At 46.0% G+C, this 22,759-nt stretch overlaps 1 protein-coding gene across 1 annotated transcript in view; it reads right to left on the bottom strand.

The window, feature by feature from the left end:
• TMPRSS7 (transmembrane serine protease 7) overlaps window positions 1–22,759 on the bottom strand; it is a 731,423-nt gene that overhangs the window by 329,967 nt on the left and 378,697 nt on the right. The window contains exon 14 of the mRNA XM_069636244.1: window positions 15,927–16,063. Within this exon, the coding sequence (XP_069492345.1) occupies window positions 15,927–16,063 (137 nt within the window). The remainder of the gene's footprint in view (window positions 1–15,926; window positions 16,064–22,759) is intronic.

Genomic DNA, 22,759 nt, shown 5'->3' with positions numbered 1-22,759 from the left:
CATGTCCGCTAGGGTCAGAATTCGCGTACCGTTGCGCCATGGTGGTAATTACGGTTTGGCATGGCGCGCGTGCGCGTACTTGGTGCAGTTAGCGTTGGCGTTCACTACGGTGTCGCTAATGGCATCGTACTTTACGGTGACGGGTCATAATCGCACCGAGTGCTATTCGATGGCGGTATTGCATTTCCGCCATCGTTTTTCGATTTCCGCCAGGGTCGTAATGAGGGCCATAGTATTTATCAAGTTTGACTAGACATTTGTCATGCTCATTCAAGTCTTGGGCCTCTTCTTGCATGAGGTCTGGTAGATTATCGAATTTTGGTTGGCCCACTGTACCAAGGCAGTGCAATAGGAATGATTTCCTTCTTTCAATACTTTAACTTGCCCACATACAGCATTTGCATAATGTTCGAAAGATTTCGTTCACCTTTTCCATGAAATAGGTGTTCACCAGGCGTTGGGAGAATTGACATGGATTTTGAGGGAGTCTCCCCATCCCAGTGTGTTTGGTAGATAATGGTTAGCAAAGATTGATAGCTAAATTATAAACCACTCCTTAATACAGTTAATATTACTTATTACTTTGGTTTCAGTATACATATTCTCTGTTGTAGTCGAATTAAGCAAAGTGTTATTGCTACTTAAATCTGTCAGCTCCTTTCTCCATTTTTTATTCTTTAAAGCACTTACTTCCTAGCCTAGGCATGTACCAGCAGCTCCTTTCTCGTGAAGCTTTATAATTCTTTCACAATATTGTGGGAGGAGACACTGGCCCTCATTAGGACCTTGGCGGAGGACCATGGCGCTATTAGCACCATGGTCCATGGCGCTAAGCTGCCAACTCCGCCATGGTGGTTGGCGGACTTACCGCCCCATTCCGACCTTGGCGGGGCGGTAAGTCCCCAATCCCCATTTACCCTTCCCCATTCCCATTTTTGGCCCCATAGGGCATAATGGGAGTGGGGAAGGCGTTAATTACGCCACCGTAAATTACGGTGGCGTAATTAACAACAAGGTCCCTTAGCGCCATGGATTTTAACGCCTGCTAAAAGCAGGCGTTAAAATCACCATGGCGCTGAGGGAACTCGTACTCAGGCGGTAAGGGGCGGCATGGTTTACGCCGGCGTAAACCCCTTACCGCCTGGGTCCTAATGAGGCCCACTGTGTGCTAAAGCTTAAAGCTAAAGCTGCATTTAACAGGTTACTAGGTGAAACATTTAAACTGCAGAAATGTACGCAACTTGAGTTCCACTCATCCTACATTTCCATCACATTTAGAGGTACTCATTCAATTATTAGGTCAGATTTATGCCTCACTTATGGTGCCCATGTGCTTCGGTCCCATTGACTTGGATGCAGCGGCTTCAAGATAGCAGTCAGTTTTCTCATTATGTCCCCTGGTAAGACAACATATGTCTATTTGAAGAACTCACTGAAAGGGAAGTCCACGGGTCGAGGCATGCTCTCTGGTAAATTAGGAAACAAACAAATTTTATGCAAAATGTCAGCATAGTAGAAATCAAAAGTATGACCAGTCTATCTGTTTTATTTGTTCTGTCTTTTGTTAAGTGTTTTTCTTATCTGTTCTGATAAAGTGCTCTTGAAACCCATTTACGGGGCAATTCATAGATTTCATCGCAGAGGCAGTGCACGCGAGCAGCGCAGAGAGGGAGCGTGCGCCAGCCGTGTGTGCTAAACAGCATTCTGGCGCACCGCATATTCATGGATTTCCCAAGCCATTTTGAAAAAGTTAAAAAGTCGAAAACATTATGTCGAAAAAAAAAAATGTCGACATTTTGTTTTCCGAATGCTTTATTTTTTTATTTATATTTTTTTTGGGGGTTCCGTAAGTAAAAAAAAGGGGTAAAACCAAAAAAAAAAGGGGGATTTGGGGGGATCCCCCCCATTTCAAACAAGAAACATACAAAAAAAGACATTCACATTTTTTTTTCCGACTGGAACAGCTCCCAGGGCCGCTACACTGTAATCGTGTGAAAATACTACGCATACCCCTCTCACCGCAGCCAAAACGTGTGAAAATGTACTCACACATGCGTGTAAAACTCCCCGCGCACCCCCGGAATACACGTAGCCCGCTCGCGCCAGGTAAATTGCATGGAAAAAGTCCCCCCTGTGGTGTGGGCTGCCTGTGGGGCATGCCAAGGGTGAATGGGCTGCCTGAGGGGCATGCCCAGGGTGGATGGGTTGCCTGTGGGGCATGCGGAGGGTGAATGGGCTGCCTATGGGGCATGCCCAGGTTGGATGGGCTGCCTGTGGGGCATGGGGAGGGTTGATGGGCTGCCTGTGGGGCATGGCCAGGGTGGATGGGCTGCCTGCGGGGCATGGGGAGGGTGAATAGGCTGTCTACGGGGCATGCCCAGGGTGGAGGGGCTGCCTGCGTGTATTCCGGGGGTATGCAGAGAGATTAACACGTGATGGGCCTAGCGCGAGTGGGGTACGTGTATTTCAGGGGTACGCGGGGAGTATTACACACAATAGGACTGGCGTGAGTGGGGTATGTGTATTTCGGGGGTGTGCCTGGAGTCTTACATGTGATAGGCCTGGCGCGAGCGGAGTACGTGTATTCTGGGAGTACGCGGGGGAGTCTTACACGTGATAGGCTTGGCGCGAGCCGGGTACATGTATTCTGGGGGTACGCAGAGAGACTTACATTCGATAGGCCTGGCGCGAGCGGGGTACGTGTATTCCGGGGGTACACAAGGAGTCTTACAGGCGATAGGCCTGGCGTGAGTGGGGTACGTGTATTCCAGGGGTACGTGGGGAGTTTTACACATGATAGGCCTGGCGCGAGCAGGGTACGTGTATTTCAGGGGGTGCGCCTGGAGTTTCACATGCGATAGGACTGGCGCGAGCAGGGTACGTGTATTTCGGGGGTACGCAGGGAGTTTTACACACGATAGGCCTGGCGTGAGCGGGGTACGTGTATTTCAGGGGTGCGCGTGGAGTTTCACACGTGATAGGCGTGGCGCAAGCGGGGTACGTGTATTCGGGGGGTGCGCATGGAGTTTCACACACTATAGGCCTGGCGCGAGCGGGGTAAGTGTATTTCGGGGGTATGCATGGAGTTTTATACACGATAGGCCTGGCGCGAGCGCGGTACGTGTATTTTGGGGTTGCACCTGGAGTTTCACACGCTATAGGCCTGGCGCGAGCCGGGTACGTGTATTCTGGGGGTATGCGGGGAGTTTTACACACGATCTGGCAGTGTGTGCCCTCCCGGGTGTGTCCACCCTCCCCATGCCCCACTGGCAGCCCACACCACAGGAGACCATCCCACACCCCAGTCCATGCCCCGTAGGCAGCCCATCACCCCTGGGCATGCCCCGCAGGCAGCCCATCACCCCTGCCCATGCCCTGCAGGCAGGCCACATGGCACCATGCACATGGGAGCCCCAACTCATGTCCCCCACCCACCCCCAGTGACGTGTACCTGCCAGCAGGCCCTGACTCATGTCCCCCCACCCCCCTACCCACCCCCATTGATGGGCACCTGCCAGCAGGCCCCGACTCATGTCCCCTCACCCCCCACCCACCCCCATTGACGGGCACCTGCCAGCAGGCCCTGACACATGTCCCCCCACCCACCCCCATTGACGGGCACCTGCCAGCAGGCCCTGACTCATGTCCCCTCAACCCCCACACACACCCATTGATGAGCACCTGCCAGCAGGCCCCGACTCATGTTGTCCCCATCCACCCCCATTGTCGGGAACATGCTAGCAGGCCCCAACACATGGCCCACCAAACAACATGTCCTAACAAAACAGACCCATGGCCCTAATGGCAACCCAAATCACCCTTGCCCCCCAGTACAAGCATGCAACCATCCACAGCACCCACTCCAAAATGACCCATGGCATGACAATCTTAAAAGAACCACCATGCCCATGCATAAATTCACAACAGAGCCACACAGTGGCAACACATGACTGAGACAATGTTCATTGAGACATGCACAAAACCAATGATAGTACACAACACCAATCATGAACTCAGAATTAATATATTAAGAACCCAATGAAATTACATAAAGAAAATCAAACTTGAAAATTAATAACCAATGACAGATATTAACAAAAACTATGAAAATCCAATGAAAAACAAAAATCCACAGCATGAAAAAAGAAAAGCGGTCCATCGGCAATGTCAATATGGAAAAAATAATCCTAAAAAAATAAAACCATTGATCCATGGGAATAGTCCATAAAGAAAGTATGCTTCAACTATGTACAAACCAAGTCCAAAGGGTCCATGATCAACAAAATAAAGGAAACCTACCAAAAAGTCCCAGGAAAAAAAAACTATATACATGAAGTGGAGCAAAGTCCATTAACTAAAAAACAAAGTAAACCTAACACTAAAGAACTATGTACAAAGGCGGTGGGCAAGTCCTACGGCTCACTCTTCGATGTTCCGGGCCAGGGCATCATCGAACTCCTTTTCAATGTTCCGGAGGCGGGCCTCTTCCCTGGCCTCGAGGTCTCGCAGGGATGCAGTCATGGCGGCCTCAAACTCCCTGCGAGTTGCCTTGAGGCACTCAGCCCACCTCAATGCCCTGCGCATGGAGTTCTCCACCCTGACCATAGTGAGCCATGCCTCCTCTGCCCGCCGCTGCTCCGGATCTATCAGCTGGCACAACCGCTGCCACACGGAAGACACTCCCAATCCAGGGTCCTCCTGCCCTCCGGCCGATTCTCGCCCCTGTGATGTTGATGGGCCGAGCCATCATCGCTCCCACCTTGAGCCTGCTGCTGCCGTGCATGTGCCCTGCCTGTCGATGCCTGCACGTCCTCCTCCTGCTGTGGTCCAGTTGTTGGGGTGGCCACCCCTGCTGGACCTCTGACTCCCGACTGTGGCAGGGATGTGTCCTCCACCAGGCTGGCCGTGGGTCAGGGGCAGCCCCACAGGGTGCCCAGGTGATTCTTGGGCAGGTAGATGGCACAGAAGATGACTGGCGCATAGGGGGTTCAGTTGAGGAGGGGGTCGGTAGAAGATCCAGCACACGGAGGAACCCAGCGCCGGTGATCTGTCCTAGTAGGCCGACACGGTCAATGAGGTATTCGAAATGACGTGCATTCTCCTCACAAGAAGTCTACACGTCATCCCGAATACCACGTTGACGCAATGCCACCACAGCTAGGACAGGCTCAACCCGGTCACGGATTGCCACATCCGCAGGGAGAGGAAGGCCAGTTGTTGTTTGCTCATCTCCTCCCTGAGAACGGGTCTGGACAAAGTCATCCCTGCTGGTGCGGGATGATGCAGTCACAGGATCGGGGACAGGATTACACACAGGCACCTCCGCGGTGGCCTGTGCTGCCTCCTGTCCCTGCCCCTGACTGCACCACTAGCACCAGTGGAATCCCCCCTCCAGGTCCTGTGTGTGGTCCTTCCACGGCCTCCTCCTCAACCGAATCCCCCACCAACCTGGATCACTCCGTGCCATCTACCTCCATAGTCCCCTGTGAGGGCTCAGCTGCCCCTTCTGCTGCCGAGGAGTCCACCTCCGACCACCACCTCTTGGACCTTCCCTCGGCAGCTGCGGCCGCAGACGCAGAATCAGACTCCTCACCCCCCGAAGAGATGTGAACCTGGGAGGGGAGCTGGGCCTTGCGTTTCCGGCTGGCGGTGGGATCCCTGCCGCTGTGCTCCACAGCACCGTCTCCGCCCTCATCATCAGTTGACGCTGCAGACAGGGAGAGACAGAACACAGGCATCAGGGCACTGTACAATGGTCTGATACACAGATGACATTTGCACATGAGTGGCAGTGCCACACTTCACAGATGGCATCACACTCCCCAACACACATATCATTTGAACCCACACACATGCGCAAGTTAACAGGACTGTTGCAGCAGGCAGCAGAATCCATACACATATAACATCATGAACATCCGAAGGTTAGCCTGACGTCACATGCAACACGGGGAGTGCCGAACACATGCACACACGCCACCAGACATACATGCATCTGTACATCTCCACCACCTGTCACAGTGAAATCATCGGCAACTATGTCACATCTGCCAATCAGCCTCCTACATGTCGGTGTCACATGCATCCATGGTATATCACAGTTACACACATTTCAAATACACACACATGCACATGTACACTGTGCACGTACATGAAGGTGGAACCAGCATCCATGTGCCACACCCCAACCATGCCATAGTATATACACAGAAATGCTAACATGTGGCAATCCCCACATCCATTTGGCCATCATGCATTAGAACACATGCACCATTGATGTGCCTCACACATGACTGGACTCACATGCGGCAGGCTCATGTCCCTGCACATACACATCCATACATGGGCCTTTCCAGACATATGTCCAAGCTGCACACTCCTGACACACTTCAGCATGCACTGCGTCCAATCAGTACACATGGACACTTACCGCTCGAATCCAGATGGGTCTGCCTCTTAAGGACCTGGAGGTGGAGGCTGGGGGTATATGTTCCAGGACCCTTATCTGGTTGTCGGTAAGGCGAACCCGGCACCCCTCTGCATGCGCTACCTCCACAAGGCGCTGGGCCTTGCTGAGGGTCCTGGACCTGAAGTCCTCCCAGCGCTTCCGGACGTGTGCTATGTCACGGGCTGCCACCCCCTCCATGTTGATGGCAGCCACAATGTCCTTCCAAAGACTCTTCCATCCTTCATTGTCGGCGCGTGGTCTTCCGAAGAGGGCATCATAATGCACCAGGACTTGCTCCACCAGGATACAAACTTCTGCGGCACTGAAGCTGGTAGCCCTCTGCCTCTCTGGCTGGGGTTGCCAGTGGTCTCTGATGTTGTTTCCCTCTGACATGGCAACCCCGAGGCAGGTGTGGGTGGGCAACTGGGTCCTGGTGCTGGGCTGTGGAGTGATGCAACTTCAGTCGGGAGTCTTCTGTTCCAGCAGGAGTGGTCACAGCAACTGGACCCCTGCAGATGGCTGATGTGCACGCACCAAATAGCAGGGCACGTGGCCAGCAGGCAGGCAGGCAGTAGCAGATGGCTGGTTGGAGTCAGCTCAGGGCTCTGGGGGGCAGGAAAATGGCCTTCTGGGCAGGAGCGTGGTCTTCCGTGTGTTGTCGTGTGGCCAGCTTGATAAGGAGTGATTTGGCAAGTGAAAAAACAGCACGTCATTGTGTAATTCGAGGAAAGGCCCTTAGCGCATAAGCGTATCTGTGACGTAACGTGCACGGGCGTATCCCTCCACACGGGTGCATACGGATTCCACACGTGCAAAAACTGCATGTCCGGGTGTCACTGCGTGTAATTGGAGGAAAGGCACATGTGGGCAGGGTTAAAAGGTATGCGCAGGACGCCATTTTCTTGTATGTGCTTTTTGTGAAGAGCGAGCGTGTGATTCTTGTACTTCTTGTCGGTTCACACGCGATTACTTCACAATGGTTGCAGTTCATACTCCTTGTTTACTTAGACAGCGTTCAATTCTTCTTTTGGCGGGGGTGTTACCAATGTGCCCACGCATGTCTTTTTCATGTTCTTTTTCCAGGCACACGGTGAGTTGCGCATGTATTTTTCAACTGCGGTTGCCCCCGTGTGTTGCGTACCCATTCAGAGGTAATTGTAGCCTGCGTGTACCACGCGTATGCTTATTTTTGTGTTTCTGGGTGCCACAGTGTAGTTCGGGTCCTTTATTCCACGCACGTGGGCTACCAGGGGTCGCATGCACATTAAATTTTGTTTTTGGGGTGTCTGAGCGTTGCGTGACCCGTCATCTTCCCCCAGGGGTCACAGACAGCCTTTCTAGAGCACAGGGGTACGTATTCCATCTAGTACCCTGCCCCCTTCACCCCAATTGCCCAGGACAATTGTTTACTGCACCTCCCATTTGCACAAGAACATCAGTGCCATGGTTGGGAGGCGACCAAGTGGTAAGGGAGGCAAAGGTGGCCGACCTCCAAGAGGTGTCCGCAGTAGGGGACGTGGCCATGATGTGCATGGTGGCCCAAGAGGCCAGTGTGTGGAGGACCAATCAGGGACACCTATGCCCCCCCCCCAATGGGTGGGGTAGATGCAGCTGAAACCATCCCAGCTCAGGCCCTGTTAACCCGGCCCATATTGTTCACCGAACTGGCACGGGATGACTCACAGGCCGACTTCCATGTCTCGAAGTCAAAGCCACGTGTGGCGGTGAAAGTTGCTGTCACCAGGCTACGTGGATCTGTCATCTGCTGCCCCAAGTAGCCAGGGTGAGGAGGCTGCAAGGGCAACTGAAGCTCAATCCACCCCAGCTCTGTGTCACCCAGCTGGGACAGTGTTGGTTCCAGATCATCACACCAAGGTTGGTCCTGGCAACAGCACCCAGCAGCAATGCCTGCAGTGAGACCTTTGGTCATTGTGCCTTTGCCTACTTCCAGTGCCCAGTCCACCTGCGCTTCAGCCCCTACCGACCAGAGCAGCGTAAGCCACTCAGGGTCCGCACCACCTCTCAAGAGGAAGAAGCGTGCTCTTGCCGAACAGGCTGGGACCCCAGACATGGCTCACCCCTCTGGCACGTCAAGGAAGCAGAGTTTCAATGATGTGGAACTAGACGCACTTGTGGGCTATGTGTCGGCCCATGGCCGCGAAATGCTGGTGACTGCAGGGTGCAAGACCACGACTGCTCAACGTAGGGCCCACTGGCAGTGCATCGCGGACCACATTAGTTCCCTTGGATTTGTGAGGCGCACAGCTGATGATTGCTCAAAGCGGTGGAATGACCTCAAACGCAGAGCAAAAAACAAGCTGGCTTCCAATCATGCCTCTACTATGGTGACTGGCAGTGGGTCTCCACCAGAGGAGGAAGTACTCACAGAACATGAGTCAATCACTGGAGGCTTCATCACAGAGGATCAGATGCAAGGCGTGGGAGACCTACCAGATCTTGAGGTAATGTCCGGTGAGTGGCCATGCATGTGTGTGCAAACCATGTGTATGTTGCTTGGGTGATGTGTTCTGATTGAGTGCCAGGTGAGGCTGTGTAGTCATGACTGCTACAGGTCACCCATGTGGTGCCTCCAAACCATCCCCCGCCCTTGGGTTTGGGTTTCAAAACCTTCTCTCCAGGGTGCCCCCCCCCCCTCTGGTCGACACATGGCCATTTTTGATTTTTCTTTTGGATTTTTCTTTTTGACAAAATAGAATTTTTTGTAGATTTTTATTTTTTAATTTTATTTTTTGATTTTATTTTATTTTTTAATTATTTACTATTTAGATTTTTCAATTTTCATTTGATTAATATTGTTTACTTTTCATTTTCTTTTTTTTTCTTATTTTTCATTTAATTATTTTAAGTTACATTAACTTTTCTGTTGATAACTATTTTCTTTCAGATTGTACATTCATGTTACAGTGTGTTGCTTTGTGTGGCTCCCGTAGGCATCTACTGTGTGTTACAGCTGGGCACATGCAGGCTTGTCCTGTGTTTGGGTTTGAAACTTGGGTTCCTGACACATATGCCACTCCTGCTTCCCCTTTCCATGGGCTCGCAAGGTTGTGACCAAGTGACAGTAACTTATACAGAGGTATTGGGCTCCCATAAATTGTGTGGGCAGTCTGTAGTCCAAACTGTGTATACACCCCTCGTGGGGATTGGTGACGATTTCTCCACTGCATGGTTGATTTGTATGTTGTATTCCATACAGGATATTTGGCATATTTGCATGTAGCTTCTTCATGTCTTAACAAGCCGGTCTCCATTGCAGATGCAGTTCATGTTGTATGCAGAACACTGCCGCATTTACCTACCAACAACACACTGGGGATGGAAGGGGTCGATGTGCTGCCTTTGTCAGGTTATGACACTTGCACTACTTTCATTTTTTAGTGTCATACGTTGCCACTGTTGGGTCCTGTACTACAGTTTTGTCTTGCTGGTAAGTATTTGTTTATGTGTGCTGTTTCTTTTTCATTAGTGAGAGGGAACTGTCTCTGGGCTGTTTCCATTTGGGACGGTGCACTTTGTGACACTTTGTGACACTTGTGTCATGTGTTGTGCATTCATTTGGTTGCTTTCACATTGCATGCCATGCCATGGTGTGTTGGGTAGCTGAGATGGGGTTAGGGAGGGGTTGGGTGACATGGCACTATTTGGGTGTACTATTTTGTAAGGGGGTAGTCCTTCATGCTGCATGAATGTGTGCCTTTTACTGACACAGCATCGGGTGTGTTTAAGTAGCTAGTGATGCACACAATGTAGCACTTCCAGGTAAACAATCTCAGGGTGGTATCGTTGTGACAGTTGACTGTCCCTTTTGTCATCATCATCAATTGTCAGCTGGTATGTGCCAGGCCTGTGTGCACTCCGGTGGAAACAGCCGTGAATTGCAATGTTGATTTATATTTAATGGAGCAAGTGGTTTATATTGCCCAGGCTTCTCTTTTTTCACAGACTTGTGTTCGGATCACAGGCACGTGAGTCTGACTCTCGCCGTCCGGGGGATTTGTCTACCCGGTAGACTCACGTGCCTGTGAACCGAACACAAGTCTGTGAAAAAAGAGAAGCCTGGGCAATATAAACCACTTGCTCCATTAAATATAAATCAACATTGCAATCCACGGCTGTTTCCACCTTTTGAATCAGAGGACACTTATCCTCCAGATTCCAACCATGATGTATGGAAATTGAATACTACATCCCGAGATTGTAACTACGCTGTATTGAAATTGAATTCTACATCCTGCCCCTCCTGACTCCATTGGATAGGAGATGGTGTGGCCCATGCCAATATTTCTGCTTGAAAAATGGGTTGTTTTGTCCTGAAGAAGGTTGCCGTACAGAGAGAGTACCAATGGTGATGCTCGCAGAGAGCAACTGAAACACGTGTCGACGTGGATCTGTGTAAATAAGAGAACACAGACTGTTATGATACCCCAAATGTGTGGGGATAGTTTATAATGAATTATAATCACATCGAGTTATAGCAGATGTCAACTGTTTTTTATAAACCATTTTTCTAAAAAATGAACTGTGGAATGAAAGAGTGATGAGAATTGTATGAATGTGAAACGAATGGGCCATAGTGTTGTAAGTAATGTTTAATATGTTTTTAGATATAGCATTTATGCTGGAATAAAATAAACTAAAAATCTTGGAATTCAAACCAAGTTAAAAATTATTTGTGCACCTCATCATCCTTAACCCTGTCTACTAGTTCTGTCTCTTGTATATTTCTGATTAATTGACCTGTAGAACTAGGGACGTTAAAACAGGTACCCCTTTCATTTTTCCATTGTCAGTGTGTAATACCACAGGGTATTTTTGGAGGGGTGGAAAACACCTCTGTATAAGTCATTGCTTATTTTATCTCTCTGGGAAAATGGGAAAAAAGACAGTTCAATCAAGATCCACTTCCTCTTAAACGAAGGCCAGCTTATTTTATGTACATACATTAGTGACCCAAGTTATGTATGCTCATGAATCAGTGGCACTGTTTTTAGTAGAGACGAAGTCATGAAGTTATTCTCAAAGTTAGGCACATTTTATTACGATGAAATCATCTACTTACTTGGAGCTTTGGAGTGCCATGGTGCAAAAGTCAATAAGAAACAATGGGACACATTTTTGATTGGTATAACAAAGCTTTAAAATGACACACCAAATCTAAACCTATAGTTCTTAAAGATGCCCACGGGACACTGCAAGAACAGCTGAAAAAATTAAAAGACTTTGAAGGGAATTAGTCTGTCCCTTTGAATAGAAAATTCTATTGTCATCACTATCGAATGCTTCAAGGGAGAACCCAACCTAAGGAATCTCCTGGAGAGATTATTTTTTCGTATAATGCAGCTATGCTAAACACACTACCTGATCAGCCAAGACCTTAGGCCTCTGGACACCCACACCAACCTGATAGACATGTTGAATTCCTCAGCACAGACTCCACACTAAGTGAACCTCCGGCATGCAGTCAGTCTTACCCTGCGCAATCACCAGCTCACCCTATTACATGATGACTCTCAGCCTTTGATTCATTGTGAGAAAGATGGATAATCTCAAATACATTGAGTGTCTATCCAACTTCAGGAGCATGGCCAACCTCAGAGGGCTTCCTAATACCCCCACTTCAAGCGTGGACATCGGGATACTCATTGCATCAACTGTCCAGTATTGTGAGTGTATTAATGACTGTTGATGCTCCGTTGAGCTTCACAGATTTCTTCGACGCGGTCCAACATTTCCCTAACATGCAGGATGATCACGTCAAGTTCCAAGAAGAAATACAGTTGATAATAGACTGGTCCAATACAACATGTTATAGCATAAACCAGTTGCTGTGAGCTGATATTCCTCCAGACATGTTTACCTTTACTAGGACAGACATGTAAGTGACTCCTACAAGAACTGCCAAGAGATCATTTGAAACATTTAACTGCTAGATACTCTGTAAAGTTTTAGAAATCTGCCACAACAAACTGACTGGTTGAAGATCTATACCTGTAGACAACTTAATGGCAAACATTCAGCAGATTACCTGTAATGGTTAAAACATTGTTTTGATCAGTACTCTGGGATGCCCTGTGCAGCCAAAACAGAATAACCAGTCCCTGTACGCACATTTCTATTCAGAAGGCAGCCCAAAATGGTGGATGGCATAAAGGGTTACTGATGGGTTGGGAAAGAATGTATTTGATGGCGGTTCTGTTGGCAGGCCAGCCCTTTCAAAGTCGATCAGCAAATAGAAGCGGCTATGACTAAATTAACAGCATTACCAATAGAACAGCGAAAGGGTCAGTCACACATTGCACTGTTAATTTTGCTTGATCACTTTGCTCCTTATATTGAATGCTCTGTTAGTGGGACAAATGTGACTTGTTTTGTGGACACTGGAAAGACCTGCTCCACTCTGAAAGCTCTGAAAGCTTCTGCATTTCTGCATGTTCCATGTTTAAATGAAGTCATACATGCTATTGGTGGGCAGCCTTTACCTCACCCTGTTGCATGACTGCAAGCTGTTACTTTATGTGATATCTCTCAACATCACGCCTACTGCTAAACCCTTCCATTTCTGTGAAACTTTAGGGATTAGATATGCTACAGAAATTGGATGCATGATTTACTATTCCTCTCGTGGTATTTATCTATATGTCCCTGTACATAAGGACCTGGAATGTGTGGCTGACTTACTGGACTTACAGACAAACGATGGAACAGCACTCCCGCGTTGCAACAAGGATTGTTGGATTAAGTACTCCGTAATTGTGATCCTCTCATGCAAATGAAGTCAGATGCATAGGTGAAATAAAACCTGCATACATCACCTTGAAATCTACCACACTGCTTCCCTGTATGCCACAATATTCAATTCCGATGGAATCAGAGGAAGGCAGTAAGTGTGTCATTGGGTTTCTGTTTCAACAAGGCGTCACTGTACTGACCTGTGGCCTCTGCAATACCCCCAAATGTTTCCATTAAGAGATCTGGCAAGCAGACTTATTGATTGGCACAAGATTTCTGTTCTGTGAATTCAACCATTCTGCCCACCATTCCCATTGGCTTGAATCTTGCAACCACTGTTTCCTGCATTAATTTATGTTTGCCTTTACTGATATAAATCTGCAATACAAGACATCCATAGCCGTTTGTGGTGAGTCAAACCCCTTTTCTCTGATTGTGAAAGTAGATCTGGACTCTCTAGTGTTCAGAGTAGTCTCTGTTGGTCTAGTATGTGGGTGATTTGCTGTTACCATCACCATCACTGGAAGGGTATCAGCAAGATTCTCTTGATCTGTTAACTGCACTTGCTCTTATGGGCCATAAACCCTCAAATGAAAAACATTAGTTGTATTAGACCCAAGTTAATTACTTTGGGCATGACATCACTGCAGGGCGAAAGTCTGTCTCAAACCCAAATTGATGTCATCCTTTGAATTCCCAAATCTATAATCTGTAAACAGATGAGAGATTTTCATGGAATGTTTCGGATACTATCAGCAATGGATAAGGGACTATGCATCTATTTTGAAGCCTTTGCTTGCTCTCATTCTTGATTTGATTCCTGCACCACTTGCCTGGTCCCCCAAAGTGGAAAAGGCTTTTGCCAAGATCAATCAAGGGTTATTCAAACCCCTCAGCCATCTGCCCAGTTATCAGAAACCATTAACTATTTACTGTAATTACCTGAACAGCATTTCATTAGTGGTTTTGACTCAACAGAATGGTGACAAGCACCTCCCTATTCCTTTCCCTAGCTAGTCTCTTCATCCCATTGCACCAGGACTGCTATCTGGTTTTTGACCTGTTGCCGCAACTGCTGTTTGTTAAGGAACTCTTGATGAACTTTGTTGTGCACTTGAACCTAGACTAATCAGGATTGATCATGCAACATTACTTTTTCATCTCATTGTCCTGCTTCCTGTACTGATTTTAGAATTGATCACCACTACTTGCCATAAAAGTACAGAATGTGGCTTTTAGCCATTGATTGAAAGCAAGAGCACCAATCAGCATGCAACTTGTAGTATGGTTGTATGCAGAACATTCCTGACTGTTGGGATGGTTATGTTATACCCGGAACTGGCATCACAGTAAACTAAGATAAGATTCATTGGTTGTCCCATTTGTTAAAAATGGTTGTTAATGACACCACTGATACTTTGTCCTTAATGCACCATGAGCACAGTCTTGCAGACGCGTATGGCCGTGGATACCAGGAAGGTGTGGCCTGACTGATTCTGAATGTTGCAGTTATCTCCTGATCACTCTAGTAACATAATCAAGATTGTTTTATGAATCTGAACATCTTCTGCCACCTTGCACAAAGAGAGGATAGCTGCTGGGTGGTCATTAAGGGGTTGCTTACTGGGTCAACAGGATCTTGAGGGACTTGCATAATCCATGATATCCTTATTCTATTTGCCACATTAATTGGGAATTACTATTTTTTCCATTAGGTTGAATGACCACTCAGTTGCACCTGTAAGAGTGCCACTAACTCTTTAAAGACAGTGGAAACATTAGTGCTAATAAAAGCATATGAGTATTTTCGGTTTAAGGTAGTTGAGATTGTTTCAAAGAAGTCTCAAAGGAGGGAAACTGTGAGGGAAATAACCGGGTTCAAAGTATAATGTAAATGCATGTATTAGTGTCTTGTCGTACAAAAAAGCACAAGACCCTACAGAGCTGGACTCCATCTTGATTCAATGGGTGTTAAAATAAGAGAACAAATGTATTCACTGCATGGTTTTTGTTTTATTCTGACATGCTTGCCCACCTAGATTGCTTACTATGAATGAAGCGTTCCACTTTGATGAGATCATAGAAACCTGCCCTGTCAATGTATTGAATTATGTATGACTATGAAAGATATAAAAGCTTTGGACCTGGAAAGGGGGCTTACTCTTGGCTGTTACAGGGCCATCTGTCTGTCTGCTTTGAGTTTGTCTCCTGCAGTGCAGTAGAGAGTAGAGATTCCATCTGGAGCAGATATTACCCAAAAACGATCGCTGCAACTGATTTACGCATCATTCTTGATATATTTTTACTTTTTAATAGTTTGAATTTGATATAGGAGCAATGCCATTGTTAGTTCCCCATATGAAGCAAAGACCTGTTTTGCGTGTTCTATTGACCAGAAGCAAATCAAGGATGTCTGTTCGCATGAAGTAGAATACAATCAGGTTGCTAAAGTCAACTTTTAGTCAGTGGCCTACAAATTGCAGCACATTAAAATACTGGATTTTTAAAAAAAGAATACTCTTTTTGAATTAAAAGAAGCTATTGGTAAGTCAATTTTGACAAAAATTATATAGCCTTCTGAGTCACATTTTTTACATATTGCCCATGCACATCATATAAGATAAAGTCATACCAGAATGCAGTATTGTGATAGAACAGTGTTCATCATGTAGTGAATCCATGTGTACTACACGAGGAAAGAAAGTAAAGCACCACGTAAATGTCTTACGGTGATTGATGTCATAGTTGCCATATTCAGCCATCAATGGCTGTTCTGAAATCTTCGAACTGCATTGGAATTCAATGTTTACAACAGAATTTGCAGCATAGAAAACTGTTGGATAATCAATGTAATAACCGCAGTACCTGAAATGGAAAATAAAAAGGTATATGTGTAATATTCATTACTGGCCTGGCAGGGGAACACATAACTGTACAAATTATTAGACTCTCTGAATTTCCTGGGACAAGGTACTTGGATATTTATAATATAATGTTATATACACACACATGGAAACTTCCACTGCCAAATTATGAAGCTGTGTCTATTATCATTTTGTTCTTGGTGATTTAAAGAACATTACTTCTTAAGGGCAAATACTCTGATGTACTCTCATGGCCTGAGGTTGCACTGACATATCATAACACATATCTTTAATCGTTGATAATGTTTCTTTCAAAAGCGCTCAAAGTTTGGGGTCATGACCGCATCTTCAAGACAAATAGACAGATGGTTTTCTGCCGAAGGAGTTCTACAAGATCTAGTCCTGGAAACAATGTAACCCTGGAAATTATTTAAATATTAACACAATGTTGCCCTTTGTGAGCTAGCAGAGCAAGTGAGCCAAATCTCTCAGTTGAGTTTTGGAGGTTTTGCTGCAAGAACATTGGAAAAAGTGGGTTATGTAGTTTACATCACATATTTATGAAGTATATTCATTCCTGATGGAAAACTCAGCAATCAATCAAATATGTCAATCTTTGGCACAGCAGCCAGTCGTTTAATTTCACTTCATATCAAAATACCTTGATGTGCCCAAGAGAAAAAGTCCAGGCCAGTACCTACCAAAAGTGACATGTGTTTGGAACCCAGGGAATGATTTTTGTACTCCTATTTTGCACAAGAAGATCACAAATGCTTTATATATTTTATAGGATAAAAAATAAAACTCAATTTCTAAATATTGTGCTACGAGGCATAATGTTCATCACAGTTTTATGCCAGAAAATACATATTCACAAATCCAATGCCAGAAAATAAAATACTTCAGAATTACTGGATGTAGCTCACTTTACTTGTTAACCTTCCTGACTTTTTATCAGAAGAGGATTGGCAGCGCAATAGCAGGCCCAGAGCATCATAGAAACCCCAGAACATCAAGAGATTGATCGGGATTGATCTGGGCAGCCTGGGGTAACCAGGCACACAACAATGTTGAAAATAAATCGACTACAACACATCACACATGCATTCTCTAACCCTTTGCTACATGAATAGTGGTTAGATAAATGCAGGCATGATGCAAACCTTTTGGTGAAAACCTGAATCTACCAGAAGAAACCTTTAAAAACGACCAAATTCTTGATGACTACCTGGCGAAATTTACTACAGAACTCCAAAATAAAAAACAGAGGTTTATAAGAGATGAAAATGACTATAAAAACCAAAGAATGTATACTTTTAATAAAAAACATGACTTAAGACCATTCAGTACACCGACGTCAAGGAAAGTAGTCATACAAGTGGAGATCAGGTCATCACCCTCTTTTTCAGAGTTAGACTCAGCAAGCAACAGTGATAAAGATCAAGAAACCGCAATACAAACGATCACACCAGATACAGATTGTCTTTTTTAGAACTCAAGACAGTACAAAAAGAGCACCAGATACAGCTTTTCACAAACAGACATCTATCATAGAAGCAGTAATAAAAGCAGGAATACCTCCTCAGACCAAAGTACATTGAATTCAACAAGATCCACAAAAGAGGGAAGAGAGGCGGTATTAAGAAACCCAAACGCAGATTCACCAAGTGTGCAAACAAGATCCCAACACAAAAACACAGGATGCAATTAATAGACCTAGCCTTGAACCTATCTAATCTACCCATTAGTAAGGACTTAAAGTTAGCATTGAATAAAGGGCTTTCTTTCAGCTCAACAAACCAATTATTTTCAAACCAACCTTGACATTTATAAATTCTGCAGATGACTTAAACTCAAAACATACTTTAAAATGGCATCCAAAAAAACAACTCAAGAAGATTTTACTCCAAGCCCCTCAAACATAACTGGAAATGTCTGAATCTGCGGTATGTTTACTAAATATTCAAGGGGTAGAAGAAGATTACTCTCTGGAAAGCTTCATGAGAGAACAAAAAATACCCTCAATTTGGCTGAGGAAACAAACTTTAAACCTCATTCCACTTTTGTACCACCCTTACCAACAGACAGCACAGTGGAACTCTTTAAAAGAACAGTAACAGAGGACTTAGGAAAAATCTATCTAAAAAATCAGAAACCTAAAATTCATCATGATCTATCACTAAGAGAGAGAGAAGCCTTAAAAACCTTGGAAAATAATCTTGACTATATTGTCAAAGCCGCAGTCAAGGGTGGCAACATAGTCATCATGAACAAGATAGACTATATTAAAGAAGCATTACACCATTTGAATGACAAAGACTGCTACAAAAGATTTAAAACCAACCCTCTTCCTGACTTAATGAGACAATGGAGAACAATGAGTAAAAAGTGGTGCTATTTTGGGTCGTTTGAATGAAGGGTCGTTTGAATGAAGAGGTATAACTTTATGAATACTGTATTTCCAACAATCAATAATGGAATTGGCTCCCTTACAGAAACGGTATCAGCATATGTTGATGTTCATTTACAACTTCTAGCATGAAGCTTGGCAGCATATGTCAAAGATACCACCCATGTGATACATCAATCAGACTCAATCTCCTGGCTTGGCAGTTACAGAGTAGTAACACTGGATGTGACATCCCCTTTCACCAATATTCAACATCCAAAAGGTCTAGAAACCACAAGATATTTTCTAAAATCATGATTGATATCAAATTATGAATGAAATAGGGTGTTATTTCCATGCTGGAATTTACACTTACGAACATCTTTCCCTTTAACAACCAACTTTTCCATCAACTTCAAGGAACTGCAATGGGAGCTAAATACGCACCTCTTATGCTAACCTCTTCATGGGTAACTACGAAATTGAACATGCCTGGATACAAGGGAACTTATCATTTTACTAGAAGGAATATATTAATTTGAGTAATGTATCACTTTATGAGGAGGAATGTATGACTGTATGAGGAATCGTGGGAATCTAACATTTCAATGAGGAATCTTTGCACCAAATTCACAATAAACTAGTGAGTTACCAAAATATAAATCTTTGTGTTGTTAATATAAGAAATCTGCCACACACCCAACTAGAAAATCTCTAGCTGGCACAGCAATCACACCCACAACCTTCATACATGAATAGTGGGTAGCCTGCTTATGAGCCAGTCGAGCACTCCACAGAAACATCAGTGCACCCATGGTTGACCCAGATTGACCCCCCTTTACCAGGTCTGCAGAAGTGTGGAACATTAAAACAACTTGAAGGCATCGCATATACTCTTTCTCACACTGTAGCCACATAATCTGTGGTTTGCCAGCCCATCAGCTAGCCCTGAACAGTACAGAAACACCAGTGTGCCAAGAGATGGTCTGGGAAAGCCCATGTGTCTGGGCACTCGAAGGCCTTAAGAATTTAAACAACTAAAATGAGTTTAACCTCAGCTCCATAAGCGGTGGGCCTGTAGCCCATTAGATTGCAAACATCACCCCAGGAACCCCAGAACACCAACAGATGGACAAGGTTGGTCTGGGGAGCCTCACCTGGTACATGCCCCACATAAATTGTCCCCTCCTACAGGAAGTGTCACTGGGGACAGGTAAAGGGCAGTTGGCAAATAACTAAACCTGTTTGCTAGGCTCCTCCGCTCCCTATGATCTTTGTTGGCTTGGTAAGTGCAGCAGTCGCCCTGTCTTTGGTTGTCACCTTCCCTACATTGTAATGCAACATCTCTCCCAAAACCCGGCAGCTGCTCTTCTATGCCTTACATTTGCAGCACAAGCCCCCAACCTTCATCCTGTCCGATGTATTCCGCCTGCTTGGCACCCTCAACATGGACTTGACCTCCTAGTACAACCTTCCCGACATGCCAGCTTTCCCCTTCTGACCTACAATTTCAACCCCCTGCTCCCACCCCTCTGTGCACTGTGCACCACTCCCTGTACCCTTTGTATCCTGAATCAGCTGCCTTCTACTATTCACTCTTGGGTGACTATACATTCTCCACGTCCCCTATTTGGTGCAACGTCATTCACCCAACAAAACAAGCCTACTTTCAAAACCTAGCCACCCATGTCTACCATTCCTCTATCCTTCGATTACTAGCATATTGCACAAACTTACCCACTGTAGTATCACCATCCTATTCTTGAACATCAGCACAAAGCTTCTCATGTCACTGCGCCCACTGTATCCATTGACAATTTTGACCCCTCTCCAGCATGCCAATCTCTTCCTTACCCCTTTACACTCCGTGTTCTCCCTTTCCTATCTCCCTAGACCTTCTACTTAGCATGTCACCTCTCCAGCTTCTAAGACCCTCCAGACACACTGACCTCTGCTTCGCAACTACCTATTTTACTTGACACTTCTCTGCACCCTTGATTGTTCCCATAATTGAACCTCTGGCATGCCATCAGGCTATGCACCTGCCAGACCCATCTCATTCTCCAGTCCTCCCACCCTTCCCTTGCACTCTCCTTCCTGCACACCTATTCCGGTACACTATCCTATCCTCCTTTATCCTCCCCCTGCTAATGCTAGTTGCACCTCTTTTCCATGCCACCTCCAGTTGGCATGATCCCTGTATCTTTACTCACTCTTCTAACCCCTGTTACCTTCTACCCTTCACCTCAGTTTTACCCCTCTCCTACCTCAAGATACTATTGGATGCCATAAATATGCCCCACACCACCGTACAAGACAGCAGATTACCCCTCTTATCCCAGGATAATCCTGCTTGCTAGCTATGCCCACCTCTATTAATCTAGGGATGCCTCCCCTTGACTACTCTGTTCTGTGAGGGCCACTCCATAGAAAAATTGCCCCATCAAAGTCATAGGGATATACCATCTACTGGCATCCCTACTTCCTGATGGTTACATTCCTTCCTTGGTTCCCATATTAACGTTTAGCTGCAAGCAAATTATTTGAACAACTTCCCCTCTCCCCAACAGCCATCTATATCTTCCTCATCCCGCTAATCCCCCAAACAAGATGCCCCCAAAATTGCCATGCAGTTTAAAAAATGTAATTACCAAACTTGAAAGACAGACCATAGGGTTGTCAGACACCAAAATACCTTCCTCCAACTTACACTGAAGACTCCTTACAGTTTCCTACCCTTCACATACTCTTACCATTAAACCTTCCTCAGGACCATGGCACTCCCCATTAGGAGATGGCACATTTGAAAATAACCAACACAACTATCACCAAAAATAGGGGAAAAACTTAAAGAAACACTCCAGCCCATCCAACCCTGAGACCCTAATTGCAAACACATATCACTTCATATGAAAGCACTGGGTTGATGCAATTGTAGTTACAGTTCAAGGTGAATTCAGTGTGTGCACCCACCAAAGATCACCTGCAAAAAGCAACCTCAACATCAACATTTAAGACAACAGCACAATCAAGATACAAGCCACAACAGAGTTAGTTTTGTAAACGGTTTCCTTATGCTTCTAATGTCCACAGACTCCCTGTGTGAAGCCACCAACTAGCTAGCCCTGTTAGGTCTCAGCCCAACCAGTCCCCTAGGAGTTAAGACAATCAAAACATCAGTTCAATGTTGGCAATTCGACCCATCAGGACTCAATGCAAACGCGCCCTGGGTGTCTAGAGAACAGGGTTCCCAGTCCTTTTGAAGCAACTAGGAATGCCAGATAAAGATATCAGAGACGTCTTCATGGGAGGGCTAAAGGGGCTCATGCCCGGACTCCCATCTGTGGGGGGAGAGCCCATGACTGTCATCTTCAAAGAAGACAGAGCCCAATATTTACAACACATGACAGGATGTTTTATGGTTTTCTGCTACAGCTCTAAAACTGCTGCCTGAATGTGGTTCACAACTATATTCTTTTTTTTCAATTAACCCTGGGAAGCTTTCTGCGTTCACTCTAGAACCCACAGTGGACCATATTCTTAAACCTTTTTTCCACAAGCTCCCTCCCTTCCTCTCTCACTCTCTCTGGCCGCCCACTCCGGGTCCTCTTCCTTCTCCTACCTGTGAGGCTGACAACATTGGGGTCATCTTCAACTCCACCCTCTACTTCTCACCTCACATTTCCGACATCTCTAAGAAGTCACACTATCAGCTTCACCTCCTCAGAGATATTCTTCCCTTCCTCACTTTCCGCAGAAGCTCACTTTCTCCACAGCTCTTGGTCTCTCAAGGCTGGAGTACTGCAACAGTCTCTTACTAAATCTCTATCCTCTATTACTTATCCAGAACAGGACTGCAGGACTTGTCCTTGGCCTCAAGCCCACGGATAGTATCTCTGCAGCTCTGAAATCTCTTCATTGGCTCCCAGTGGCGGCAAGGATGAAGTGCAAGACCCTCTGCATTATCCACAAGGCGTTCTGGGGCCTGGGACCGCACTACCTCCAATGTTCTCTTCCTAAGTATCTCCCTTCTCGAGCTCTCTGCTTATCCACCTCCAACTTTCCAATGGTCAGTCTCTTTTTCAAGCATAGAGTTTGGGGCAGATCTCTTTCTTTGGCTGCGGCCTCCCTCTGGAACACCCTCTCTGCCTCTCTCAAGCTTGAGAAGAACCATCTACGGTTCTGGAAGAAACTCAAGACCTTCCTCTTCGCTTCAGATTTCTCTCTTCCTCTCCCCTGCTGATGACCCTTCGGTTCCACACACCTGGTCACCTGGCCACCCTCTGAAATAAGGACCAGGTCCCTGCC

This window comes from Ambystoma mexicanum, chromosome 7p (genome assembly GCF_040938575.1).
Source record: "Ambystoma mexicanum isolate Mex_15411 chromosome 7p, UKY_AmexF1_1, whole genome shotgun sequence".
Classification (NCBI taxonomy): domain Eukaryota; kingdom Metazoa; phylum Chordata; class Amphibia; order Caudata; family Ambystomatidae; genus Ambystoma; species Ambystoma mexicanum.
This window is presented reverse-complemented; position numbering and strand designations above follow the sequence as displayed.